The following is a 23,005-nucleotide window of genomic DNA, read 5'->3' as shown; positions in this document are numbered from 1 at the left end:
ATTCCTTATTTCTTTAAATCTAAGATCTCCATAAAAAGTTGGAAAGTGCCTATCCTAAAAAGGCAATGATAAAATGGAATTCATCCCTGGGATGCAAGGGAGGTTCAACATATGCGAATCAATAAATGTGATACACATTGACAGAATGAAGGATAAAATCATATGACTTTATAGCTTTTCAATAAAAGCAAAAAAAAAAGTGTCTTACAAAACTGAACACCTTTTCATGATAAAAACATTCTACAGATTAGGTATAAAAGGAATGTACCATCATGGTAAAGCCATATTTGACAAGCCCACAGCTAACATGATACTCAATGGTAAAGATTTAAAAGCCTTTCCTTTAAGATCAGGAACAAGAGAAATCTGCCTACTTATACCAGTTCTATTCAACATAGCACTGGACCTCCTAGCCATAGCAATTAGTCAAGAAAAGAAATGAAAGGCATACAGATTTGAAAGGAAGAAGTAAAATTGTCTGCAGATGATATGATCTTATATACAGAAAATCCTAAAGACTTCACACATACTCAAAACTGTTAGAACTACTAAATGAATTCAGTAAAGCTGCAGAATACAAAATCAACCTACAAAAATCAGTTGCATTTCTATATACTCTATCAGGGAGCTAACAGAAAATGAAATCAATAATCTCAATTACAAGAGCACCAAAAACAATAAAGTACTAAGAAATAAGTTTAACCAAGGAAGTGAAAAACCGATACACTGAAAACTATAACACATTGACAGAAAAAAACTGAAGACAAATAAATAGAAAGACATCCTGTGTTCATGGGCTGAAAGAGTTAATATTGTGAAGATGCCCATACTACCCAAAGCAATCTACAGAATCAAAACAATTTCTATCAAAATCCCAAAGGCATTTTTTCACATAAAAATATCCTAAAACTTGAACTATAAAAGACCCTAAATAGCCAAAGCAATCTTGAGATAGAAGAAAAATGGAGGCATCATACTTTCTGATTTCAAGCCACATTACAAAGCTATAGGAATCAAAACAGTCGGTATTAGCATAAAACAGACACATGGACCAGTGCAACAGAACAGAGAGCCCAGAAATAAACATCAATCCATGCATATAACATCAACTAATTTTTTACAAGGGTGCCAAAAACACACAATAGGAAAAGGATAGTCACTTTAATAAATGGTGTTGGGAAAACTAGATATCCACATGCAAAACAATGAAACTTGAACCCTTATCTTACAACGGTCACAAAAACTAACTTGAAGTGGATTGAAGACTTCATTGTGAGACCTGAAACCATATAACTCCCAGAAGAAAACAGGAAAAAGTTCCTTGACATTGGTCTTGGCAATGATTCCTTTAATAAGACACCAAATGTGCAGGCAACAAAGGCTGAAAGAAACAACTGGAACTGCATTAAGCTGAAAAGCTTTTGCACTGCAAAGGAAACAAACAGTAAATTGAAAAGGCAACCTATAGAATGGGAAAAAACATTTGTAACCATGGTGAGGGGTGAACATCCAAAATATATGAAGGAACTCATACAACTCAATAGAAGAAAACAAATAATCAAAAAAAATTTTTTTAATGAGTTAAGGACCTGAACAAATATTTTTCCAAAGAAAATATAAAGATGACCAACAGGTAAATGCAAAGGTGCTCAATATTACTCATCATCAGGGAAATGCAAATCAAATCCACAATGAGATATAATCCCTCACCTGTTAGAATGGTTATTATCAAAAAGGCAAGACATAAGTGCTGGAGAGGATGTGGAGAAAAGGGAACATTTGTACACTGCTAGTGTGAGTGTAAACTGATATAGCCACTATAGAAAACACTACTGAGCTTCCCCCAAAAGTTAAAAATATAACTAACATATGACCTAGTAATCCCACTCTGGGTATATCTGAGAGAAATGAAATCAGTATCTCAAAAGACATAGCTGCACCTCAATGTTCATTGCATCATTATTCATAATAGCCAAGGCATAGAAACAACTTAAGTGTCTTTTGATGAATGAATAAAGAAAATGTATGTATTTATAAGTGAATATATATATATATATATATATATACACATACACATAATATATAGAAAAATGTATATATGTGATTCAGCTACAAAAGAGAAGGGAATTCTCCCATTTGCAATAACATGGGTAAAACTAGAAGATATCATACTAAAAGAAAAAAAAACAATCAGGGAAAGACAAAAACTACATGGCATCACTTACCTGTGGAATCTAAAAAAGGCCAATTTCATAGAAACAGAGAATAGAATGGTAATTGCTAGTGACTGGGGGAGGGGAAGATGGGGCACAAAGTTTCAGTTACAGGATAAGTTCTGAGGATCTAATGTACAACATGATGACTATACTTAATAGTATATAGTATTGTATACTTGAAAGTTGCCGGGAGTAGGTTTTAAGGATTCTCGCCCCTCCCCCCCCCAAAAAGTTAACTGTGTGAGCTGATGGATGTGTTCATTATGTTGACCTTATCATTCCACAATGTGTATGTATATCCATTGCACTGTAGATTTTAAATACACTCAATTCCATTTGTCAATTATTCCTCAATAAAGTTGGACCAAAAAAAAAAAAAAAAAAGACATTGCCATTTCCTGTTTACCAGGACTCTGAGAGAAGAGGATTGGTTTTCTGCTAGCTCCATGTTGCCATGTTTTACAGGTACCGAGGCCCATTGTTCTTTTTAATCACTCTGTGATTATTAAGGTTTCTAAGAAAATATTTTCAGGCTGTTTGGGTTAGTATGATATGACCAATGTCCACATGGAAGGAAGGCACAGTGGATACATTACTAAACACCAAACTCACTCTTTTCCAGACTTTGCTCAACTGTCACTTTCTCACCTTAGTCTCTTTTGACAACTCAAATTAAAATTGCAACCCCCATCCCTAATCTCCATTAGTTCTCTACATCTGCTCCTTCCTTCCCTACATTGCCACCTTCTAATTAGTAAGTCAGTCACATATTTATTTTGTCAATCATTTATTGTCTGTCTTCTGTAGTTAGAATTAAGTTCCCCAAGGGTAGAGATTTCTGTTTTGTTCATGGACACATCTCACATGTTCAGAACAGTATCTGGTATGTTGTAGGTACTCAGTTAATACTGGCTGAGTGGAAATAAAATTGGGATGGTGGAAATTTGACTATACAATCACGTCTCTTACCAACTAGCAATATGGCATCTCTTGGGAAAGCAATTTGCCTTATCTTATCAGTGGACTGTTCCAAGAATTAAATGCATAGTGATGAAAGTGTTTTTGAAAAATATAAAAACATAAAATATTAAAATATTAAAATGCCATACAAACACTAGATGTTATTGTCAAGCACAGCTGCATACAATGCTTCATTTATTCACATAATTTCCACCTTTTTTGCAAATATCTTAACATTAAAATGCATTGGTAGAAAGAAAAATAAATTGATGATGAATTTTTCCTGACTGCCTTTGTTGCTAGGGTAAATCACTAGTTTATAATAAGATACCCTGGCTGCAGTTGATGCAGCTGGCAACAGGCTCTAAGTAGTCAAGGAATTATTTAGACTTGGAAGAGTCTAGCTTATAATTACATGATATATTCAATATCATTATTGTCCTCACTTCCCACCCCTACTGTGTTCACTCATATACTTTTCAGTGAATATTTTACTATCAAAAACAGAAAGGGATTTTTAAAAATACAAATCCTCAAACAGCAGTGGCAACAGGCTGGATCAGAGGATGGTAGTTGCTCAGGCTAGGAAGTGATCTTCCCAGACGGAGGACAGGAAGCTGTGGTCAGTACAACACCCACCCTTCACCCCTCTGTGAGCCCTTTCAGCTAACAGGGTCTTGTGTAGGTTTGTCGCTGTTTAGAACACACCTTCAGAGGGGATCTTTCAGATTGCAGGTTGAGTACCTTAGCATGGATGGGTAAGAAGTGTGTGATGGCAGGGGGAGCACATAGTGCCTTCATGGGTTAGCATTAGTGATGAATCCTGGGAGGAAAAGACACAGGTGTTGGCGAATAAATTATAGAAGAGTGAAGACCTCACACAAGTCTCTTTCCAATACATTGGAAATGGACAGTATGAAGAATACCAAGAATATGATGACAGACCATAGTAGTCCGAATCAGACTTAAGTGCTGCAGGAACTTCTTAAGGCAGTCAGGCATGCTCTAAAGGTTAAGGACTTTTTTTTTAATGTGTAAAAATATCTTTCAGAGAAAAAGAATTAGTGACAACTGAGAGCACTAGAAAATTCACCTTTGAGGTAGGCAATTATTGGCTTAAACAGCAAGTAAAACCTGAAACATAAATCCTTCAAAACACATCTGAAAGTAAATATTTCTGCCCATTTTTCTCATAAAGAAAGCCAAGTGGTATCTTTTATGCACTGAATTATGTCCCCCAAATTCATATGTTGAAGCCCTAACTTCTAGTACCTCAGACTGTGGCTGTATTGGGGGATAGGGCCCTTAAATACATGATTAAGTTACTGGCAGAGTGAGCCCTAAACCAATCTGACTGGTGTCCTTATAAGAAGAGGAAATTTAGACACACAAGGAAACACCAGGGATGTGCACACACAGAGGAAAGACTATCTGAGGACACGAACAGGTAGCCATCTGCAAGCCCAGGAGAGATGCCTCAGGAGAAACCAAACCTGCCAGCACCTTCCTCTTGGACCTCCAGCCCCCAGAACTGGGAGAAAATAAATTTCTGTTGTTTAAACCACTCAAGTTGTGGTATTTTATTATGGCGGCCCTAGCAAATGAATACAATGCCTACACCTTAGGATTGTCCATTTTATCAAACAGATTTGGAATAAATGCCAGGAAAAAAATTGCCAACTAAATAAATAGACTTGGCAAATAAGCACTGACTTATTACTAATTATGCACCTACTGGACTGCCTTTGACAGGGTAATTTGGAGGCAAATAGTTTTTAGGAAGTTGAATGCCGTGACATTTGAAACTTTATCCATATTTTAGCATTAAAAAAGAATAAAGTTGATTCACAGTAACCACCCAAAACATTACTTTCATCATGTCAGCCCCTTTGGTTGTTTTCTATAACCAAATATTTGCCTGAGCAAATAGCAGGAGTGACGGCTCAGAGATAGCAAATTTGTGATACGTCAGAGCACTAAGGAAAGCTATTAATTGCGCTAGAGCTTGTGGAGGGTTTTCTTTCCCTTTTAAAGAAAGTAATAGAAAGACAATAAAGACCAGGCCAGTCTGGGGAATTCCAACCCAAATTTAACTCTCAAATAACAAGCGTTTATTGAGCATGTGTGATGTCTGCCCCATAGTCTTATTTAATAACTGGTCCTGAAGCTTACTGGTGACGTGAAAGAGGGTGGCCCTTGTCATCTCCCATAATCTTCTCTGTGGGCGTCTCTCCAAGCATGTTACCATCTACCCACCTTCTCCTCTAATACCAGTACCTGTCCTTTTTCATTAGAGCCTTAGTTTTTAGCCAGCTGCCTTAGTGAAAAGAAATCGGTGAGAGAATCCTAATGTGGTATTTCTATTTGAACAACAGTTAAGTGTCCTCTTCTGGAAGTAGTTTCAGGCTATTAAGACATTCTTTAGGTGGTGAGATTTTCGGAAACATTGAATATCATAGGGAAATCGTCTGGGGACAATTATGGGGAGAGAAATTAGTGAGAGTTTTGAGTAACAGCGATTTCAGAGGTAATCTTAATTAAGAAATAGACCTTCAACCTATTCTGTCATCCAGTCATTTTATCCAGATAAAATAATGTGTATTACAAAGTAACCAGTGCAGGTAAGGAGCACTGAATGTGCACAATTATATTTACGATATACATATTTATTTTACTTCAAGATGATAGAGAAGTGATCTTGACTAGGGACTATTTTGTCCCTCAGGGGATGTATGGTGATTTCTGTAGCATTTTTGGTGGTCAGAACTGGAGGACAAGGTACCAGATGCCCACCTGGCATCTGGTGGGCAGAGTCCAGGGTTGCTGCTGAGCATCCTACCAGGCACAGGACAGCCTCTCACAACAAAGATTTATGAGCATAAAATGTCAATACTGAAGAAGTTGAGAAACCCTACTGGAATTATATTTTCTTCACCAAACACTTTGATTTTCATAATCTCTACTCATGTATAACATTTCACTCAGAGGAGATTAGCTCTTTTAAAATCATGATCACCCACGTGTTAGTCCAGAATGTTATGCAATCCCAAGTATACCACTGTAACAGCTACTAATGCATGAAGTTTCTGCAAAATCGTAAATTCCTTTGAACAAAGAGTTGAGTCCTTTGAAAGCTATTGTGGGAGATAACTTAATAAGTTACTGTGGCTAGGAGATGACAAGCGACTTTGTGAAAATGAAAACCTCACTTAACTGACTTCCTCCTTTGAGAAAAACTTGTGATGGAAATAGTCACTTCACAGGGAAGTTCTCCAAGACAGGCTGAAGAAATTAAGTTTCAATACTCTCCTTGTGAATTTATACTTGGACTTTTCAGGGCTAGAAAATCACTTGTACAAACGTCATCGGTACTTGTTGACCGTGAGAAACTATTCAGAATTCTGCGGCAGCCATTTATGGATGGTATTTGAGCAAAAGCTCTTCTTCCAAAACTCTAGTGAAGCAACTGGGACAAAGACTGAATTGTTCTCATTTTGAGAAAAGCAATTGTTACTCTCCAAATTCCAGGCAAAAATCAAACAAAGAGAATTCACTGGATATTAGATTCCTCCCTCCCTCAAAAAAAGAAAAAAAAATCGGGGGAAGTAATGGGCAATAATATAACCAGTATTTGTAGAAATGCAAGGCACTAAAATCTACAGATATATTTAATGCCTATTTAAAGGGTTTCTGGTGATAGGAGGACCATGGGGATAAATAACAGAGGTCAAACAGAGTGTATGAAGTCAAAGAGAGGGGGAAATGATCCTCAAGGCAAAATTCAAGGGCAAAGAAATAGCAAGACTCCAATTTATGAATCTGAGCTGCGTCTGGTAGAGCAGTTAGTGGAGGCAACCAGATTCCCTGTCTTCCTGCCCATTAAATCTTCCTCTTCCCAATTTCCTCCAATATAAACGCTTCCAGTCTCCCTTCTGCCTCCCTGAGCTTCTGACCTTGCCATGGCAGCCTGAACCTCACCTCTTGCACTGTCCCTAACTGTATTCCCAGTTTCCTCTGCAAGAACATGACTTGTCCCCAATCCCTGACTGCCCCTTAAATGAGAGTCTGGCTACGTCTTTGTCAGCTCTGTTTAGGAACAGGGATGATTAGGAATGATTCACCCTCCATAGGGGGCCCACCCAAGCTTCTTCCCCAGATGGGTATAAGGCTAACATGGTAGAGGTCCTCTGATGGGGACAAAGGCCTGCCTGGAGTCATGTTTCTAGAATGGGCATGTGAAAAGTATACCAATTTGAATGTAAATTGCAATTTTTTTTTTTTTTTTAAGCTCCATGTAACAGATACTTGAAGGTGCCTACTTGAAAAGACTTGACTTTTTGAGCTACTTGATTATGGGATCAAAACAGTCTCCTTAGCTGGGTGTTGCAGTGGGGTAGGTCAAATCACTGCCTATTTTTAGCTTGCAAAACTACTGATCCATAGGAAATTCTGCTGCTCCCCTGCCATTAACAACCTTCAAGCTTCTGTCTCCACGTGGAAACCGTCATAACATTTTACAGAAAATCTGCAACGCCATTCCTCATACAGGCAGTCTGCAGTGCATTTTTGCCCATACATACAGGCTTCAACATCAAAGCATCTTGTGTTTTGAAATTAAGTTACAAACCAGCCTTTTTAGGAAATTTAAAATAAGAAAACAAAAAATAAGAAAAACTACGTGGGTGGGTGAGGGGAGCTGGTGGGACTGATGCCTTGGATCCTTCCACATAAACCTGGTAAGGGAATCATTCGCTCAGGACATTTTAGAGATTTGGAAAAATGTTTGTGTTTTCAGTCTTCCAAGAAAACATTTAGGAAAGATAAATCATGGGCTCCTATTGCTTTAGCATAGGAAAGAGCAACTTGTCAGTCTAAGTAAGAAACTATATTTTGGTGGCAACTGGCATCAAATGAAAATATTGACTCAATTCCCAGGTACTTTGGATATGTGAAATTCACACTCTGTGGCAACTCTAGAATATCTAAATAGGAGGGCAGCAATCTGGTTGGAAAAAGCAGTGGGCATGTTTCTGGAAGGTACATTTGTATTACAGGCAGTTTTTACTTTGCTTTTGTATTAAAGGTCAATTAAAACATCTTTTTTTCCCCTAAAGATGTTCATATTCTATCTTGCATATGATGGGAAAAAATATTTGTTCTTTAGATCAAAGAATGCATGTCTATGTCTAATATGCATACCCACATACTCATACATGATAGAGTGGCTCTGCAGGGCAGAGAATACCTTTTGGAGATTGGAGTGGGATATGCTATAGAATGCCATACCACCTGGTATTCCTTGGCACCATTCACGACTATTGGCTTTCACCAGCAGGCACTAATAAGCTTGCAGAAGGAGAAAAAAAAAATACAAGCTTTTAATTCATATAAATAACTTATCTCATAAACAATTTAGCTAATATGTAGATTTTTCTCTGTGGCAGGAATTGACCTGCAGCCTCTCTTTGGTCCCTGCCTATATAACCACCAAGTTGATTAATAGCCTTTCAAACCTATCTTTCAGACACTGGGTCAGTCACAGATAAAAGCCATGGGAGTATGATAAGTAGTGATGGAATCCATATTTTTGGTTACTTTATGCTCCAAGACAGCTTAGTCACCTACTACACCCCAAGCTTCAGTGGTGTGTTTGAGTCAAGAGGGCACCAGTAAACTATTGCAGTGACGTGGTCTTCTCGTAATCCCCAAATTTCAGTTTCAATCACGAATGCATTCTAGAACAGGACACTTATTTGGGTCTTCCTTTTTCTTAGAATCTGAAATCACGAAAGGTCCTTAGAATACAGAATGTTAGAGATGGACAGGATCTAAATGATGAGGTGCCAGATTCAGTGCAAGGGTCAGAGGATTACAGTGATTTGATCATTCTCACAGCCATAGGGTAGATCAGTACACTGTCAGAGAAATCCCAGTCAGCAGATGCAAAGGACCCAGTGTTGATTTTTAAGGTAAATGTTGAAAGTACATATATGCTGAGCCTCAGGCTGGCCACAGGGCTCTGTAAAGTTAAACTCCACAACCTTCTAAAGCTAATGGAGTAACAGTAATCTGAAAACTTTTTAGTTCAAAAGAGCAATGCCCCAACATACCATCCCTCTCAAACTATGGCTCCAGGCTGGCCAGGGGGCATTGTGATATAAAAAGCCCTTAGAGCTAACAAAGACTGAACACATGAGCATTGAAGTGTTTTTTTCCTGGGCAATTAAAAACTTTTGTATTAAAAAAACCACATCATTTTTAATGGGGCTCAATTTTTCATTTTTTGCACTGAAGGGGTCTGACCTTAATAATGTAAGGTTATACTGCACAGCGAAGTCTCTGAGTTAGCTGGACTAAATAGACATACCTTTAAACAGCTGCAGAAAACACAGCTAAGGAGAATACACAAATACTTACAGAGAACAGTCACTCCCTACATGGATGATGAAACAAGAAAACTCATTATTTAGTAGAACAAAAGACCAAATATCTCCAACCCATCTGCAGCAGTGACACCGAAGGTCACCCTCCAAAGCCTGATTCGGCAGCATCACCATCACAGCCCAGACCCAGGTTCTTCAGAATCTTTCTGATATACAATATTACTACTCTTTCTCAACTTTGGAGAGTAGACGAAAAGAATACTAATATGGTGCTGGGTTATGATTTTATTGTGGTGAGGACAAACCCTTAACAAATGTAAAAGGCTAATGACTATAACTACGAATACATACGCATGTACAGAAAAGGAGAGGGGTGGGAGGACGGAATTCTGTCTCTGTCACTCACTCATCAGCTGGTGATTTGGGTGACTTTGGTCGGGCTGCTTTAAGTTTCCTTGGGCCTCAGTTTTCTAATCTGCAAAACTGTGATATCGATGATTAAAGCACCCACTTGTTAAGAGGACTACAGAGATAATGTGTGGAAATTATAATAATACCTAGCATAGAGAAGCTAAGTGTTGATTATTTTTCCTCTTCTCCTTAGGTAAGGGCAATATAGTTAACCGGCCTCTCTTTTCTGGACATTTCTTCTAAGTGTACTTAACTCACCTTTTGGATGAATTTTAAGGGTAGGTCATGGTGGAACAAGTTTCTACCTAGATGCCAGGAAACCAAGTTTTGGTGGAAATGAACAGTTCATCTTAGATCTGAAAAATAACTGACTTCCAAATATGGCCTTGCACTTTGCATATTGACTGTGTTGTAAAGATAGAAATGTAACCTGGAAGTGTTTACGTTATGTGCGTAGTTAACCCAAGCAACGCAGTAGACCTTTGCCGTGAAATATTTAAAATCTTTAGAATCTACGATTTGGAAGCAACCTTGAAAGTCCATGGCATTTAGTAATTTAAGCAGGCATAAATGATGCATGCTGTGGAGACGAAGATTCATGAAGCTAGTAAGTAAGCTTAACTTATGCCCAATACCAGTACCAAAAAGCAGCTTGGATGATCCTCTACACTAGGGTGTAGAGGAATCCACTTGTAGTAGTATGTGTTACCCCCAGGAATGTGGGCAGTCAAGTGCGGCTCCTCTCTGCAATGTGATTGGAGAGATATGGAACCTATACAGAAGTAGCTAACATCTCCAAGCGATTACTTTGGGGCCAGGCACTGTACTAAATATTTACCTGAAGGACTGGACTCTATTCTGTATGTACACCTTGGACAAAAGCCTAGGGGCAGTGCTGCACAGTGGTTAACAGCATGGTCTCTGGAGTCTGGGGTACCTGGACTGGTGCATGAATTCTGCCTCTATCTGTATGACATTGGTCAAGTTATTAAGCTTCTTGAAATCTCAGTTATCTCATCTGTAAAATGGAGTGGAAAAATAGCAGCTTTTTCATTAGGTTGTCGAAAGCATTAAATAAGGTAATGAGAGCTTACAAAGGAAACCCTAGCCCTATATTTAAATAATTATTAAGAGTTTAAGGTGAATGCTTGAACTTTTTGGTAATGCTTTACTGTGTGCTATAGGAAAAATTATATAATATGGCAGAGTTTAGGAATCAGGGAATTTGGAAAGGGATGGAATTAACTACACACTTCTTCGAAGACAGAAAAAAAACACTAAGTTTAACATGTGCTTAAGCTGAACAAAATAGCTCTTCATAAAGTATTATGATTTGCAGATTTGTTATGGCTCAATTATTTGAGAAATTCCACTAATTCAGTTCAAACGTACTAATTGGATTGGGGAGGGCAGCATTGAGAAAAAGATGAGAATACTCAGTTTGTACTTTAAAAAAAACATGGACATCCAGTTCTATCAATGTAGTTTCTGATGCAGCTTTTCTTTATTTTCTTTTTGGTTCACAGTTTGAATGAAGACCCTATACTTTGCAAAGCTCTACTGTATTTATTTAAACCCAAGATATTTGTGTAGGGTTTTCGGGATCACGCCTGTCAAGAAGCTGCAGGCAGAGCCAATCAAGAACCAGTCCGAGAGTGTAGGCTGTGTTTTTTAAGAGTTCCAGGTGATTTCACTGCTGCAGCATGTCCAAAGGTCACCCCAGACTCCTGTGTGTCTCGCAGCCTCACACCCAATACATTGGCTCAACCTTGTAAATATAACCCAAATCTAAGCACTTCTGCCCACACCTCCACGGCCTCTCCTCTAGTCAGAGCACCAACCCCTTGCTGGATGATTGGATCCTTTTATCTATTCTCCCTTCTACTTTTGTCACTCTGCTGTATATTTCCCAGATAGGAGCACAATAATTCTCAAAATGGAAGTCAGATCATGTCATACCTTTGTTCAAAGCCTTCAAGAGATTAAAATATCTGAGCAAAGACAGTCTTTACACCCAGCCCTCAATCTCATCTCTGAAATGTCTCCCTTCCGTCTGAGCTGCAAGCACACTGGTCTCTTTGTTCTTGATCAAACATGCCAAGCACACTGCTGCCTTGGGGGTCTTGGCCCTTTCTGTTGCCACAATCCGGAATGGTCTTCCACTTCCTTCAGGTCCCTGCTCAATAGCCATCTTAGGAGACAAGGCTCTCCTGCCCTCACATGCCCTCCTTCGTCATTCTCTATCCCTCCACTCGGTGTTATTTTGATCTTCGGCACTGAGTTCCACCTTACTTATTGTACATTTATCTCACTTGTTCTCTGTCTTCACCGGAAGAACGTATGCCCCATGAAAGTGGGAAGTTTAGCTGGTTTGTTCACGGTTAGACGGCCAGCAACTGTCAGCACACGGGGGCCACTCCGTACATTTGTTGCTGAATGAATTTTTCTGAATGAAGTGGAAAGACTGATTGAGAAAAGCAATTTACTCAGGGCTGAAACAGGCAGTCTGTGCTTTCCTGATGATCACATTAGTGATACTAGGATTTGTCCCTTGTTTCAAACCTTCCACTTGCTACAGATACAAGTCTTGCCCTGCAGGGGGTGCTGCCATCAGTTGTAACTAAGAGAACGAAGCGAAGACTTGAGATTCCCTTGTGTAACTCATCACTGTTATGGCCCCAATTGTGTTTTACTGGCCAGAACTCGCTCCTTCTCCCACATCCTCAGGAACCAAGCATCAGGACAACTGCATGCTTGTGAGGTGGTGAGCAGGAGAGAAATGACAGCAGAGTTAGGGGCCTACCTCAGGAGAATCATGACAGAGTCCGTTCAACTCCTCCCAAGCCTGCAAACAGCAAGGCCTTTGTACTCAGTAGAAATGGGAGTTCTCCACATTATTCCTTCTAGATTTGAAATTCCTCCTTTGTAGTAAATTAGGGAACTAAATAAGCACAATGCCTCTTTAGTAACCCCAGAGGCACCTGTTTAGGGACCTGCAGCCGTGCTATTAAAATATATTACCTCAGGGGCCAAAAAGTTGGCAGTATCCCTGGCTGCATTTATTATTTTATTCATTCTTTAGGCAACATCCGTTTGCTGAATACCTGCTATGTGCTAGCCGCGCAGCCACGTGCTGCAGCGCGGTTAGGAATCAATTAGACATGGCCCCTTCCAAAGGAATTGCTAATCTAGCAGGAGAAATACCATACAGTCGTACAGCTGGATGTGCGCAGATCAAAAGTAACTAAAGTGCCACAAGAGCGAAAAACACAGGGAACTGATCCCATTTAGGGATATGATGTTCCAGCTGAAAGCTGAAAAATGATTAGAAATGAGGGGAAGAGGAAGAATGGGGGAGGGGGGTCTGTCAGGAAAGAGACAACACAAACCCAGGCCTGGGGAGGAGGGAGCACCGCCCACCTGACAAGTGAAAGATGGCTCGTGTCAGGCTGATACGTTTTGGGGAGCGGGACAGGACAGCAAGACTAGCCTGGAGACTGAAGAAGGGGCCAGATCATGCAAGCCTTGCACAGATCTTTAATAGGTTGGTCTTTTGCCTGAGAATAGGAGGAAGTCTCTGAATGGTCTCAGGCAGGGACACTGAATGACTGATTTACATTTTTAAAAGTTCAGCCTGGCTGCTGCTGTGTGCAGAAGGGACTGAAGGAGGGCCAGGCAGATGAGAGAGGACTGCCGGGAGGACACTGCAGTCCATCAGACAATAGCATGTGTAGCCTGCATACATAATTTTTTGGTGCTTATGGTCGAGATGTAGGAGGAGAAAGAAGAGAGGCACATTGTATAGGAAAGCAATGGAAAGGATAAAACCAGTTTGGAGGTTCTGAAAACAGCTGTATTGATTCTGTATCTCATTTTCCAGATTAGTCTTTATTTCCTTTGCAACAATGCTTCTTTTGCCCTCATTTGCTACTGCTACCCAGACCACATTACTTTGATATAAAGTTGCCATACTTTGCATTCCATTTCTCCAAAGATCTTGGAAAGGAGGTACAACAGGGGTCCTCTGATCAGCTCCACACACCCTCAGAGTCAGCTCTGCCTTGAAGCCCTTAGCCAAACCTCAGAGGGGATGAGTTAGCTGGCTTCTGGAGATGAGGGAAAAGAGCTACATTTAAAAAAATATTCATTTCTACTGGTCATACTTCCTATAGTGGCTGATACTATAGGACACGAAGCATCACAGCAGACCTGTTAAATTCTCTTAATCAACAAACTCTAGTGTAAGTTCACCTCGTCTTTATGAAATGTTACCAACACTGTGGGAAAGAAAACCGTACAATTTTACTTGTTAAGGCAATCACGAAAAGCTAAATTAAGTTTTTCTGATTCATATTTTGCTAATATTTTATTTGCACTAAAACTGTCCTTGTTACAGATTTTCTAAGGACTACAACATTGTGTTATAGGTTGTGACACCCTCCATTCGTTTCATCGCATCAATCTCTGTGAACAACAAATACTGAACTGGGAGAAACTGGCCCACAGATATGAGAAAAAAAACATAAAAACTGATGGAAAGTTGAATATACTATCATGAAACTCAATAACAAAAAAAATGTTGAAGAGCTAAAATTGTCACCATTGATTCATAGATTATCTCATGTATTCATTCATTCTCCATTCAAAATGATCTGATATATAATTCTTACATAATTTTCATTAATGGCAACTCAGAGCTCCATCAGAAGTTCTCCAACAGGGATCCAATGTGCCTGGGGAGGATTGTGAGGTGGGGCTTGGCAGAAGAAGGCACTAAGTGAAGGAACTGCAGGAAGTGGACGAGGCACAAAGATCGTTACTTCAATTCAGTAAGAACTGTTCTTATTGATTAACGTATTTCTTTGAAGTACGGAAGCTCAATATTTCCATTGAAAAAGAGATCTCGGACCAAAAATATTAATGAAACAAACAAATAAAAAGTCCCCACAAACCTATCTAAACCAGCTCTCTCGGGGATTTCTACTTCTAGCCCCGAAGGAATAGCCAGTAAGAGACCCACTCTCCTACTAGTACAACTAGAAATGCAGAATAAAAGTCATTTCCTTGAAAGTATGGAACAGCTGCCAAAGGGCTCAAAACCTAGACTAGCTCAAAGAAGAAATGCTCATTTAGGGGAGCCCAACTTTGTGCATTTCACTTTTCTTCCCAGGAATTTGCTAATTCTTAGTGTTGAAAGAGAAACTGAGACACCAGATAGAAGGCAGCTGCTAAGAAGAAGAGAATTTAGAGTTTCCAGCAATCTCATAGGGCTGGAGAGGCAAAAACTGGAGTCTGGGACAGCCAAGGAACCAAAGGTCTCATGGAGAAGGGGTGTTAAGGCACTTGATCACGGGATTTTTCTATCAAGGTCTTTTCCATTAAGTTACACATACCAACAAATTAGGCACATCTGGGTGGCTCAGTTGCTTAAGCGTCTGACTCTTGATTTCAACTCAGATCATGACCTCAGGGTTGTGAAATCCAGCTCTGCATAAGCTCTGAGCTGGACTGCTTACGACTCTCTTTCTCTCTCTGCCCCCCTCCCACTCCCTGTCCCTACCTCCCCGGGTTGGGGGGTTGGCACGGAGAGAGAAGCAAATTAAAAGAATCCAAAAAGCCAAACAAAATTTTCAACCATATCATGATGGTGGGAAAACAAAAACTGGAGAAACTGCTTCATAAATGAGGTAAGATACTTAGTAACAATCCGGTTCTCCAGTTGCACTCCTGGAAGACTATCCCATAGGGCTAAGGTAAAAGAAAGGTAGATTCACCTGTCAAAGACTACAAACTAGCCTCAAGTCATTTCGGTCTTTGGATTGAAATGGTCTATGTCTCTGCTGCCCTTTATTTTTTTAATTTTTATTTAAATTCCAGTTAGTTAACATACAGTGTAATATTAGTTTCAGGTGTATAATTTAGTGATTCAACACCCGATGCTCATCACAACTGCTGCCCTTTGGAGAACAGTGAATCCTTTCTGGAAAGAGAAAATACTATCCAGACCCTATCGTCTAAATGTGGTGTCTGTCCTCCAAAATTCATATGTTGAAATCCTAATATCCAATATGATGGTACTAGGAGGTGGAGCCATGGAGGCTCTAAGGTCATAAGGATGGTGCCCTCATGAATGGGATTAATGTTCTCAGAAAAGAGACTCCACAGAGATCCCTTACACCTTCCACTACATAAGGACACAGTGAGAAGGCACCGGCTATCAACCAGGAAGAGAGCCTTCACCCGAATTCACCCATTCTGGTGCCTTGATCTTGGACCTCCCAGCCTCCAGAATGGTAAGAAATAAATTTCCGTTGTTTATAAACTACCCAGTCTGTGGTGTTTTCTTACAGCAGCCCAAACAGACTACAACACAGACCCTTTTTACTTCTCCATACAAATGTTGGCCATTTAATAAAAAATTAGCTGACATATAAAAAGTCCATAATCAAGATAAAAATCAAGTACCAAAAACAGATGCCATAATAAATCTGTCTCCATTTTGGAAGCCTCACAGAGCTCCATAATAGCTTGCTTAAACAAATTCAAATTCAATTAAATGAAACATGGCATATTCCAGTCATCAATCAAATACCAGGGGTGAATCATAATGAAGATTTTTACTCCATTTTGAATGTTTGATGGCAGACAGCTTTTAAGACCCAGGCTTCCCCTCTTTCCATCTTGCCCCACAACTGAGCAAGCAGGTAAGAAAGCCCACGTTTTTTTCCAATACCAGTAGGGAAGTTTGAACCATTCAAATCCCAGCTCCCACATGGAGGTCTCAACTCCAACATGATAAAAACCAAACCTACTTTTTCTTCTTTGTGTTGAAGCTACTATGGACTATCTTGGGTGCCTGCTCTGTTCTTCCTCAAAAGTCCCTTTTTGTGACTAATCAATCTGTTCATACCCAATTCACAGATGTGTTACATCACCAGTCTCAAAATACAAACCATTTTTTGTGTGTGGCTGGGGAAGAGTTGCCCTCTCTGGGGCAACCACAAAATGGAAACAAAACTGACCCAAATATTGGAGTTTTTTGATTTGGACTTTAAAAATAACTATGATTAACATATCTCTTTAAAAGAGAGGACCTAATAATGAATTTACTAGAGAACCAGACTCAATGAAAAAAAAATTAACTAGAGATTAAAAAAATAATTGAATCCAATAGATCAGTTTCAAGCATATTGGACACAGATGGAAGCAGGATGAGTGAGCTGAAAACTAGGTCAATAGAAAATAACCAGATAAAAGCATAGCTTAGGGAAAAATTAAGCCTTAAATGCATACATTACTAAATTAAGAAAGGCTAAAAATCAATGATGTGATTATTTATTTTAGAAAGTCAGAAAAATAGTAATATATACCAGAAAAAAGCAGAAAAAGTATAAAGATAACAGCATAAATAGATAAAATAGAGAACAAAGAAAATCTGCAAGCCTTAAAGCTGTGTTATTGAATATATTATTAAATTTATAAATCTCTTGCAAAAGTAATTGAGAAAAAAGAGAGAAGGTACCAGTTAGCACTATAAGGAATAAAAACTTTTTGTTAAATACTAGTGCAGATACAGATTATTTTTAAAAGGAGAATATTACGGATAATTTTATGTCAAACAATTAGAAAATTAAATAAAAATAACAAAATCCCAAAATGCAACTTATGAAAGCTGACCCAAAAAGAAATAGAAAATTTAAATGGTCTTATGTTTAGTAAAAATAATTGAAAATGCAATTTGAAACCTTTCCTCAAATAAACACCTAGGCTTAGGTTGCTGTTTTGGTGAATTCCTCCAACTATTAAAAAGAAATAATAATAAGTAATGGCAATTTACCCATTCACTTCCAAAAACTAAAAAGAAATAATAATTTCCTATTCATTTTTTCAGAGAAAGCATAATTTAGATGCCAACACTTCTGAAGGAGATTAAAGGAGACAAAAGACATATACTTGTCTCAAAATGCGCAGAAAAAATTGTTTGAAACAATTCTATACTCTCAGTGAATGAGTAACAAGAGAACTAAATTAAGCAAATAAAAATATCTGTAAGAAGCCCGTAACAAACAATAGAATAAATGGTAACATATCAAAATGTTCCCATAGAGATCTAGAAGTAACAAAATCAATTTCCACAATATTGTACTGAAGGTCCTTGCTAGTGTAATAATGAGAGGAAAAAAACAAGGTAAAAGAATTGGAAAAGAACTACAACTGTCATAATTTGCAGACAGCATGATTGTATATACTGAACAGCCAAAAGTAAACCGTCAAACTCCTGGAATTAGTAGGTGAATTATCAAGGTCAATGGACATAAAATCAATATATTAACCAAATATTTCACATTACAGACACAAACACTAAGGCCCAGAAAGATGCCCACTTCTATACAAATACTTTCAAAATGGTGACTCTCAGCCCAGTGCTCCACCTTTTTTTTACATGTATGCATCAGTAGTCTAGCACTTGTTTGAAGGACATAAGCTACAGAAATTTTTTGATTCCAGTCCTCTCCAATCAAACAGAGGCCAATTCCACATCTCAGTCCCTATATCTCCTAGGCACCAAGATATTCCAAAATGCTGCTGGCTGCAGTGGCCACCCAGGGGTAATGAAGGGAGTAACTGAGGGAAGCAAAACAATGATTTTCTGAAACATGGAGTTCTGACTGACCTGAGCTTCTGCTTCTGCCACAAGTTTAGGGTCAAGATCATTCACAGTGACTGGATACCCCCACAGTGAATCCTATAGATGGGATGAGGGGATATGGTAAATGGGTCCAGGGTCTATCACAGGAGAAGGGAGAATGAGTAGACATGAGGGCTATCTGGACTCACACTTACACAGGGCATCAAGTTTGAACCATAACTATTATCTCAAATGAGGTTAGGTACAGGATTACAGAATGACACAAACAAGACTGGAAGTAGGGTATGTTTATCACGGAACTTTAAACACATGTCCCTTTTTCTGTTCACCATGCCTACAACACACCATTAATTAATGCTTTTTTCATAAATTCTGGAATTATCTTATAAACATTGAAGTTACATAAATGCCATGATCTATCTCAATGTTAATACTACTATTTTGTTACATATGAATATTTAAAACTTTTGTAGCATTCATTCAGCATTATTTCTTTTCTTCTTTCTTCTCCCCTTCCCCTTCCAACCTTACCCCTCCCCTTTTTATACCTTCTCTTTCTCAAAACAAGGAAGTAGCCAGGGCTTCCAAGATCAATCTTGGGAAGACTCTGGATTCCTCAATGGCCAAGTGAACTGGAACATGTAGGTGGAATGTGAGGAGTGATGCAGGGCTTGCCGTGTAGGTGGAGACAGAGCAAGAGACTGCCTTTAAGTAGGTCTTAAGAGACTGTCTTAATTAAGTAGGTCTATTTTTAGCTCCAGACTGGTGTTGCCTCAAGACATTGGGGTTATGAAGGGAAGTTCAAAGGTTCCATTATTGTGGCCTAGGGTTCTGCACACTCAACTGGATGACTGCTGTCATTAGTGACAATGGCTCAGCTGTGTCCTAGAGGACCAGGGGTTCCCCCTGGGCTTGATGGAGGACTTCCTGCTGGCCTGGTGTTTTTAGCCCCAGAGGCAACAACAGTGTTGGAGTAGCCAAAGAGCAAGCTAAGTCGGTGCTTAGGTCTCAGTTAAATCGCCAACACAGCCCTATCACTCACTCCAAGAAAAATGGAGAGGATTTCACATTTGATGAACTTATTCAGTGTTTAATTGTGCTATCTGAAGAAAACGAGAAATAATCTATTTTACTCTTAGCTGCATTTAAGTTGCCTGTCATTTTGAGTAATTTCTTTCATCCTAAATTAAAGTGGGGATATACCAGAGTTTTGTTGTTGTGTTTAAGCACTCAGAGCCTAGCCCTGATAACTACTCCCTAAATTTGCCGGGATCTTTTCCCCTTCTAGACTCTTCTTCCGGCACACACACAAACACTTCCTATTTAACATCTCTAAGTTTCTGTTCAGTCCCACATCACTAAATCCAACCTTTGCCAAGCTGTTGGTTTTCAGCTCCTAGCTTATAAGCAGTTTGGTTACCATTTCACTTTTATTTTCTTTGCCTTAAATAAATATTTTTTCAATATTACATAGCACAATTCTGCATTTATAAAACAACTCCCACAGGTTTATCTAACGCATAGAATATACTTAGGACTCTGAACTTGGACTGATCCTATTGTCCCAAAATCCTTCACCAGGAATCCCAGTATCTCTTTGGGAAAAGTGAGATGCTTTTTTCACTAATTCATAACGTGGCCAGCTAATCTAGGTTCGAGGGAATGGAGTGGAGAGGGGGATAAGGAAGAAGAAAAGGGAAGAGTGTTTAAACCTCCATTTAGCAATTTTAATTCTATTCCCTCAAAACAAAGCTGGCATTTAGCACTTTGGAGCATCCCTTCTACCTCTCCTTTCTCAGCCTCTACCTATTGTCCAGGAAAATAACCACACATGTTCCAGAACACGTTTAGAATTGTGGGATAGAGAAAGGAGAGAATACTGATAACCTGCCTCCTCTGCAAGTGATAGAAGCATCAGCAGGTAAACGAAAGATAGGTTCCAAGACTTTATCTCTTCAGAGAACCAGAGAACGTTATCTACTGAAATTCCAAGAGCCATTTGTGGAGATTAAACCCAACAACAAATTCTACTCTTCAGGCTTCTCCTGACTCACCTCCACCAGCTTGTTGGCGTGCTCACGGAAAACCTGGGCATACTCCTTCACTTCCTTTTCATTCCCACTCTTCGCGGCCTCAATGAGAACTAGCAAAGGGACATTGGTTTCCAAGAAAGAGTCAGATATATGATCCATCACTGCTTTCCGAAGCTGCAATAAAAACAAAAACAAAACACACACAATTAAGGAAGAGAAGAATGGTACATTTATGACTCTATTACTCATTTAGCAATATGGATTAAATTACTGCCTGGGAATAAAAAATTTTTCTAAACTATGCCCAGTTCTCATTATCCATGGAAATAATGTTTCAACTCTTTAATTTTCCCAGTGCTTATCATATCAAGGGAAAACAAAGAGAGATGACTGATAGATGCTTCTGAATTAACTGTATTATATGCCAATTTCAAAGTTACATATATGCCCTCTAGCTTAATACATTATAGGCCCTCTCCTATCAAAAGTCTATTTTTCCTCCTTCACTGGCTCAAATGTCCCCCTTCAGGAAGTTTTGAATCACAATACAGCTCAAGGACGCAGGACTCAGTTCAAGGTTCTTTAGAAAAAGGAGAAATCTAGGTATCAACCAGCAAGTACGGAGAGCTTTAGATGAAGAGATGGGCCTTGAAGTCACCCCTAAAACCTCACCTTTTTGCAATAGCCTGCCCTTTCTACACCCACTGTTTGAATCTGATGGAGGTAGAAACATGAAACCTCTCATAATCTCAAAGTGCTATGATGATATGCTTGCAGTGCTCCAGAAAGAAGTACTTAGAATTAGTCTTTAAGGTAAGTAAAAATAAACATACCCAAACATCTAACAATGCATAATTACACATCACTTCCACATTGTTAAAATGGGAAGCAGGGAAACAGCTGCATGAAGAAAAAATGAAACTGTACCTGGAAAATCACCTCAGGGCTGCTTCACTCATAATTGTTAGGATGTATACAGGGAGAAAACACCCAAATAAATGCAAGAGAAGATGGTAAATACTGTGTATGTTTTCCAAACAAGTATACCTGATAATCAGAAGTATGCAGGCAAATCTTTTGGTAGGGTGATACATACATATCTATTATTGGTCAGAAGAAGGAAAACTTAGAACAAATCTCAGTTCCTTTTTGTGTTAATTACCATAAGGCATGGATGTGTGTATATGTAACTTAGTTTGGTTTACCTCTGCATTGGGCTTGATATTTCACGAGATCAAATAGATAAAGCCTATGCAAAGTTAGCATTAATCAGCTACTTATTCGGCAGGGTGTGTTAAACTACAGCTCGGGAATAATGTGGGCTATTGGCGAGCTCATCTATTTCAAATACACACAATGCACCAGATACCCATGTAAGATCTTTACATATGATTATCATTTAACCCCCAAAACAACATCATAAAATAGGCACAATTCTTATGCCAGTTTTTCAAATAAAGAAAATGGGACTGAGAAATGTTAAATAACTTGTCTGCAATCATAAGGTAGCAAGTGGCAGTGCCCATGGTAAGAAGGTCTGAAGGGGACAGTGTGTAAACACTTGAAAGTGATCTGCCATGGCTGTCTCCCAGGACAGAGTCCCACATGAAGGAGAAACTATTGGGAATATAATCCAAATTGAATTTGACAAGGACAATAGGGGTAAAAGAAAAAGAAGGCCCAGATGAAGTGGGGGAGATGAGCAGAGAGCCAGGCTATCTCACCAATCAAGCCACCATATTTCTTAACATCACACAAAATAACAGAAGTGAGAGCTCTGTGAAGCTAGAATAGCTGAGTGCATCAAGCCTCTTTCTAAACTTTCAAGGAGAGTGAGTTCATATAAAAATGAGCAACTTAAAATTATCACGGTCAAAACTCATATAAAGTTATTACAAGAAAAATGAGAATAAGGAATATAGTATCAACCCTACACACACTGAAATCATGCCAGAAACATATACCTATAAAACAGATTAAAATTGTAAACTACTATCTCAAATAAATTAAAATACACTAAAAATGATATAAGATATGAAAAAAGACATAAATTAGAAAAAGAAAAGATTATAGAATGAGGTCATGAAACTTTTTTTTAAAGACTTTATTTATTCATATGAGATTGAGAGAGAGAAAGAGTAAGCATGAGTGGGTGAGGAGGATGGGACAGAGGGAAAGAGTAGACACCCCACTGAGCAGGAACCCTGACCTGGGGCTGGATCTCAGGACCCCTAGATCATGACCTGAGCCGAAGTCAGACGCTTAACCAACTGAGCAACCCAGGTGCCCCTAGATCATGAAACTTAAGAAAGAGTTATAAATAAAAGTAAAATCCTTCAAGAAAAAAGACTA

At 38.9% G+C, this 23,005-nt stretch overlaps 1 protein-coding gene across 4 annotated transcripts in view; it reads right to left on the bottom strand.

The window, feature by feature from the left end:
* The window catches only part of CTNNA2 (catenin alpha 2), a 953,020-nt gene that overhangs the window by 224,507 nt on the left and 705,508 nt on the right, over positions 1–23,005 (bottom strand). For all 4 annotated transcript variants that reach the window (XM_044379734.1, XM_044379740.1, XM_026481889.2 and 1 more), the window contains one exon: positions 20,675–20,827. In XM_044379734.1, the coding sequence (XP_044235669.1) occupies positions 20,675–20,827 (153 nt within the window). The remainder of the gene's footprint in view (positions 1–20,674; positions 20,828–23,005) is intronic.

This window comes from Ursus arctos, unplaced genomic scaffold (assembly GCF_023065955.2).
Source record: "Ursus arctos isolate Adak ecotype North America unplaced genomic scaffold, UrsArc2.0 scaffold_8, whole genome shotgun sequence".
Classification (NCBI taxonomy): Eukaryota; Metazoa; Chordata; class Mammalia; order Carnivora; family Ursidae; genus Ursus; species Ursus arctos.
The sequence above is the reverse complement of the archived record's forward strand: the minus strand, read 5'-3'. Positions and strand labels throughout refer to the sequence as shown.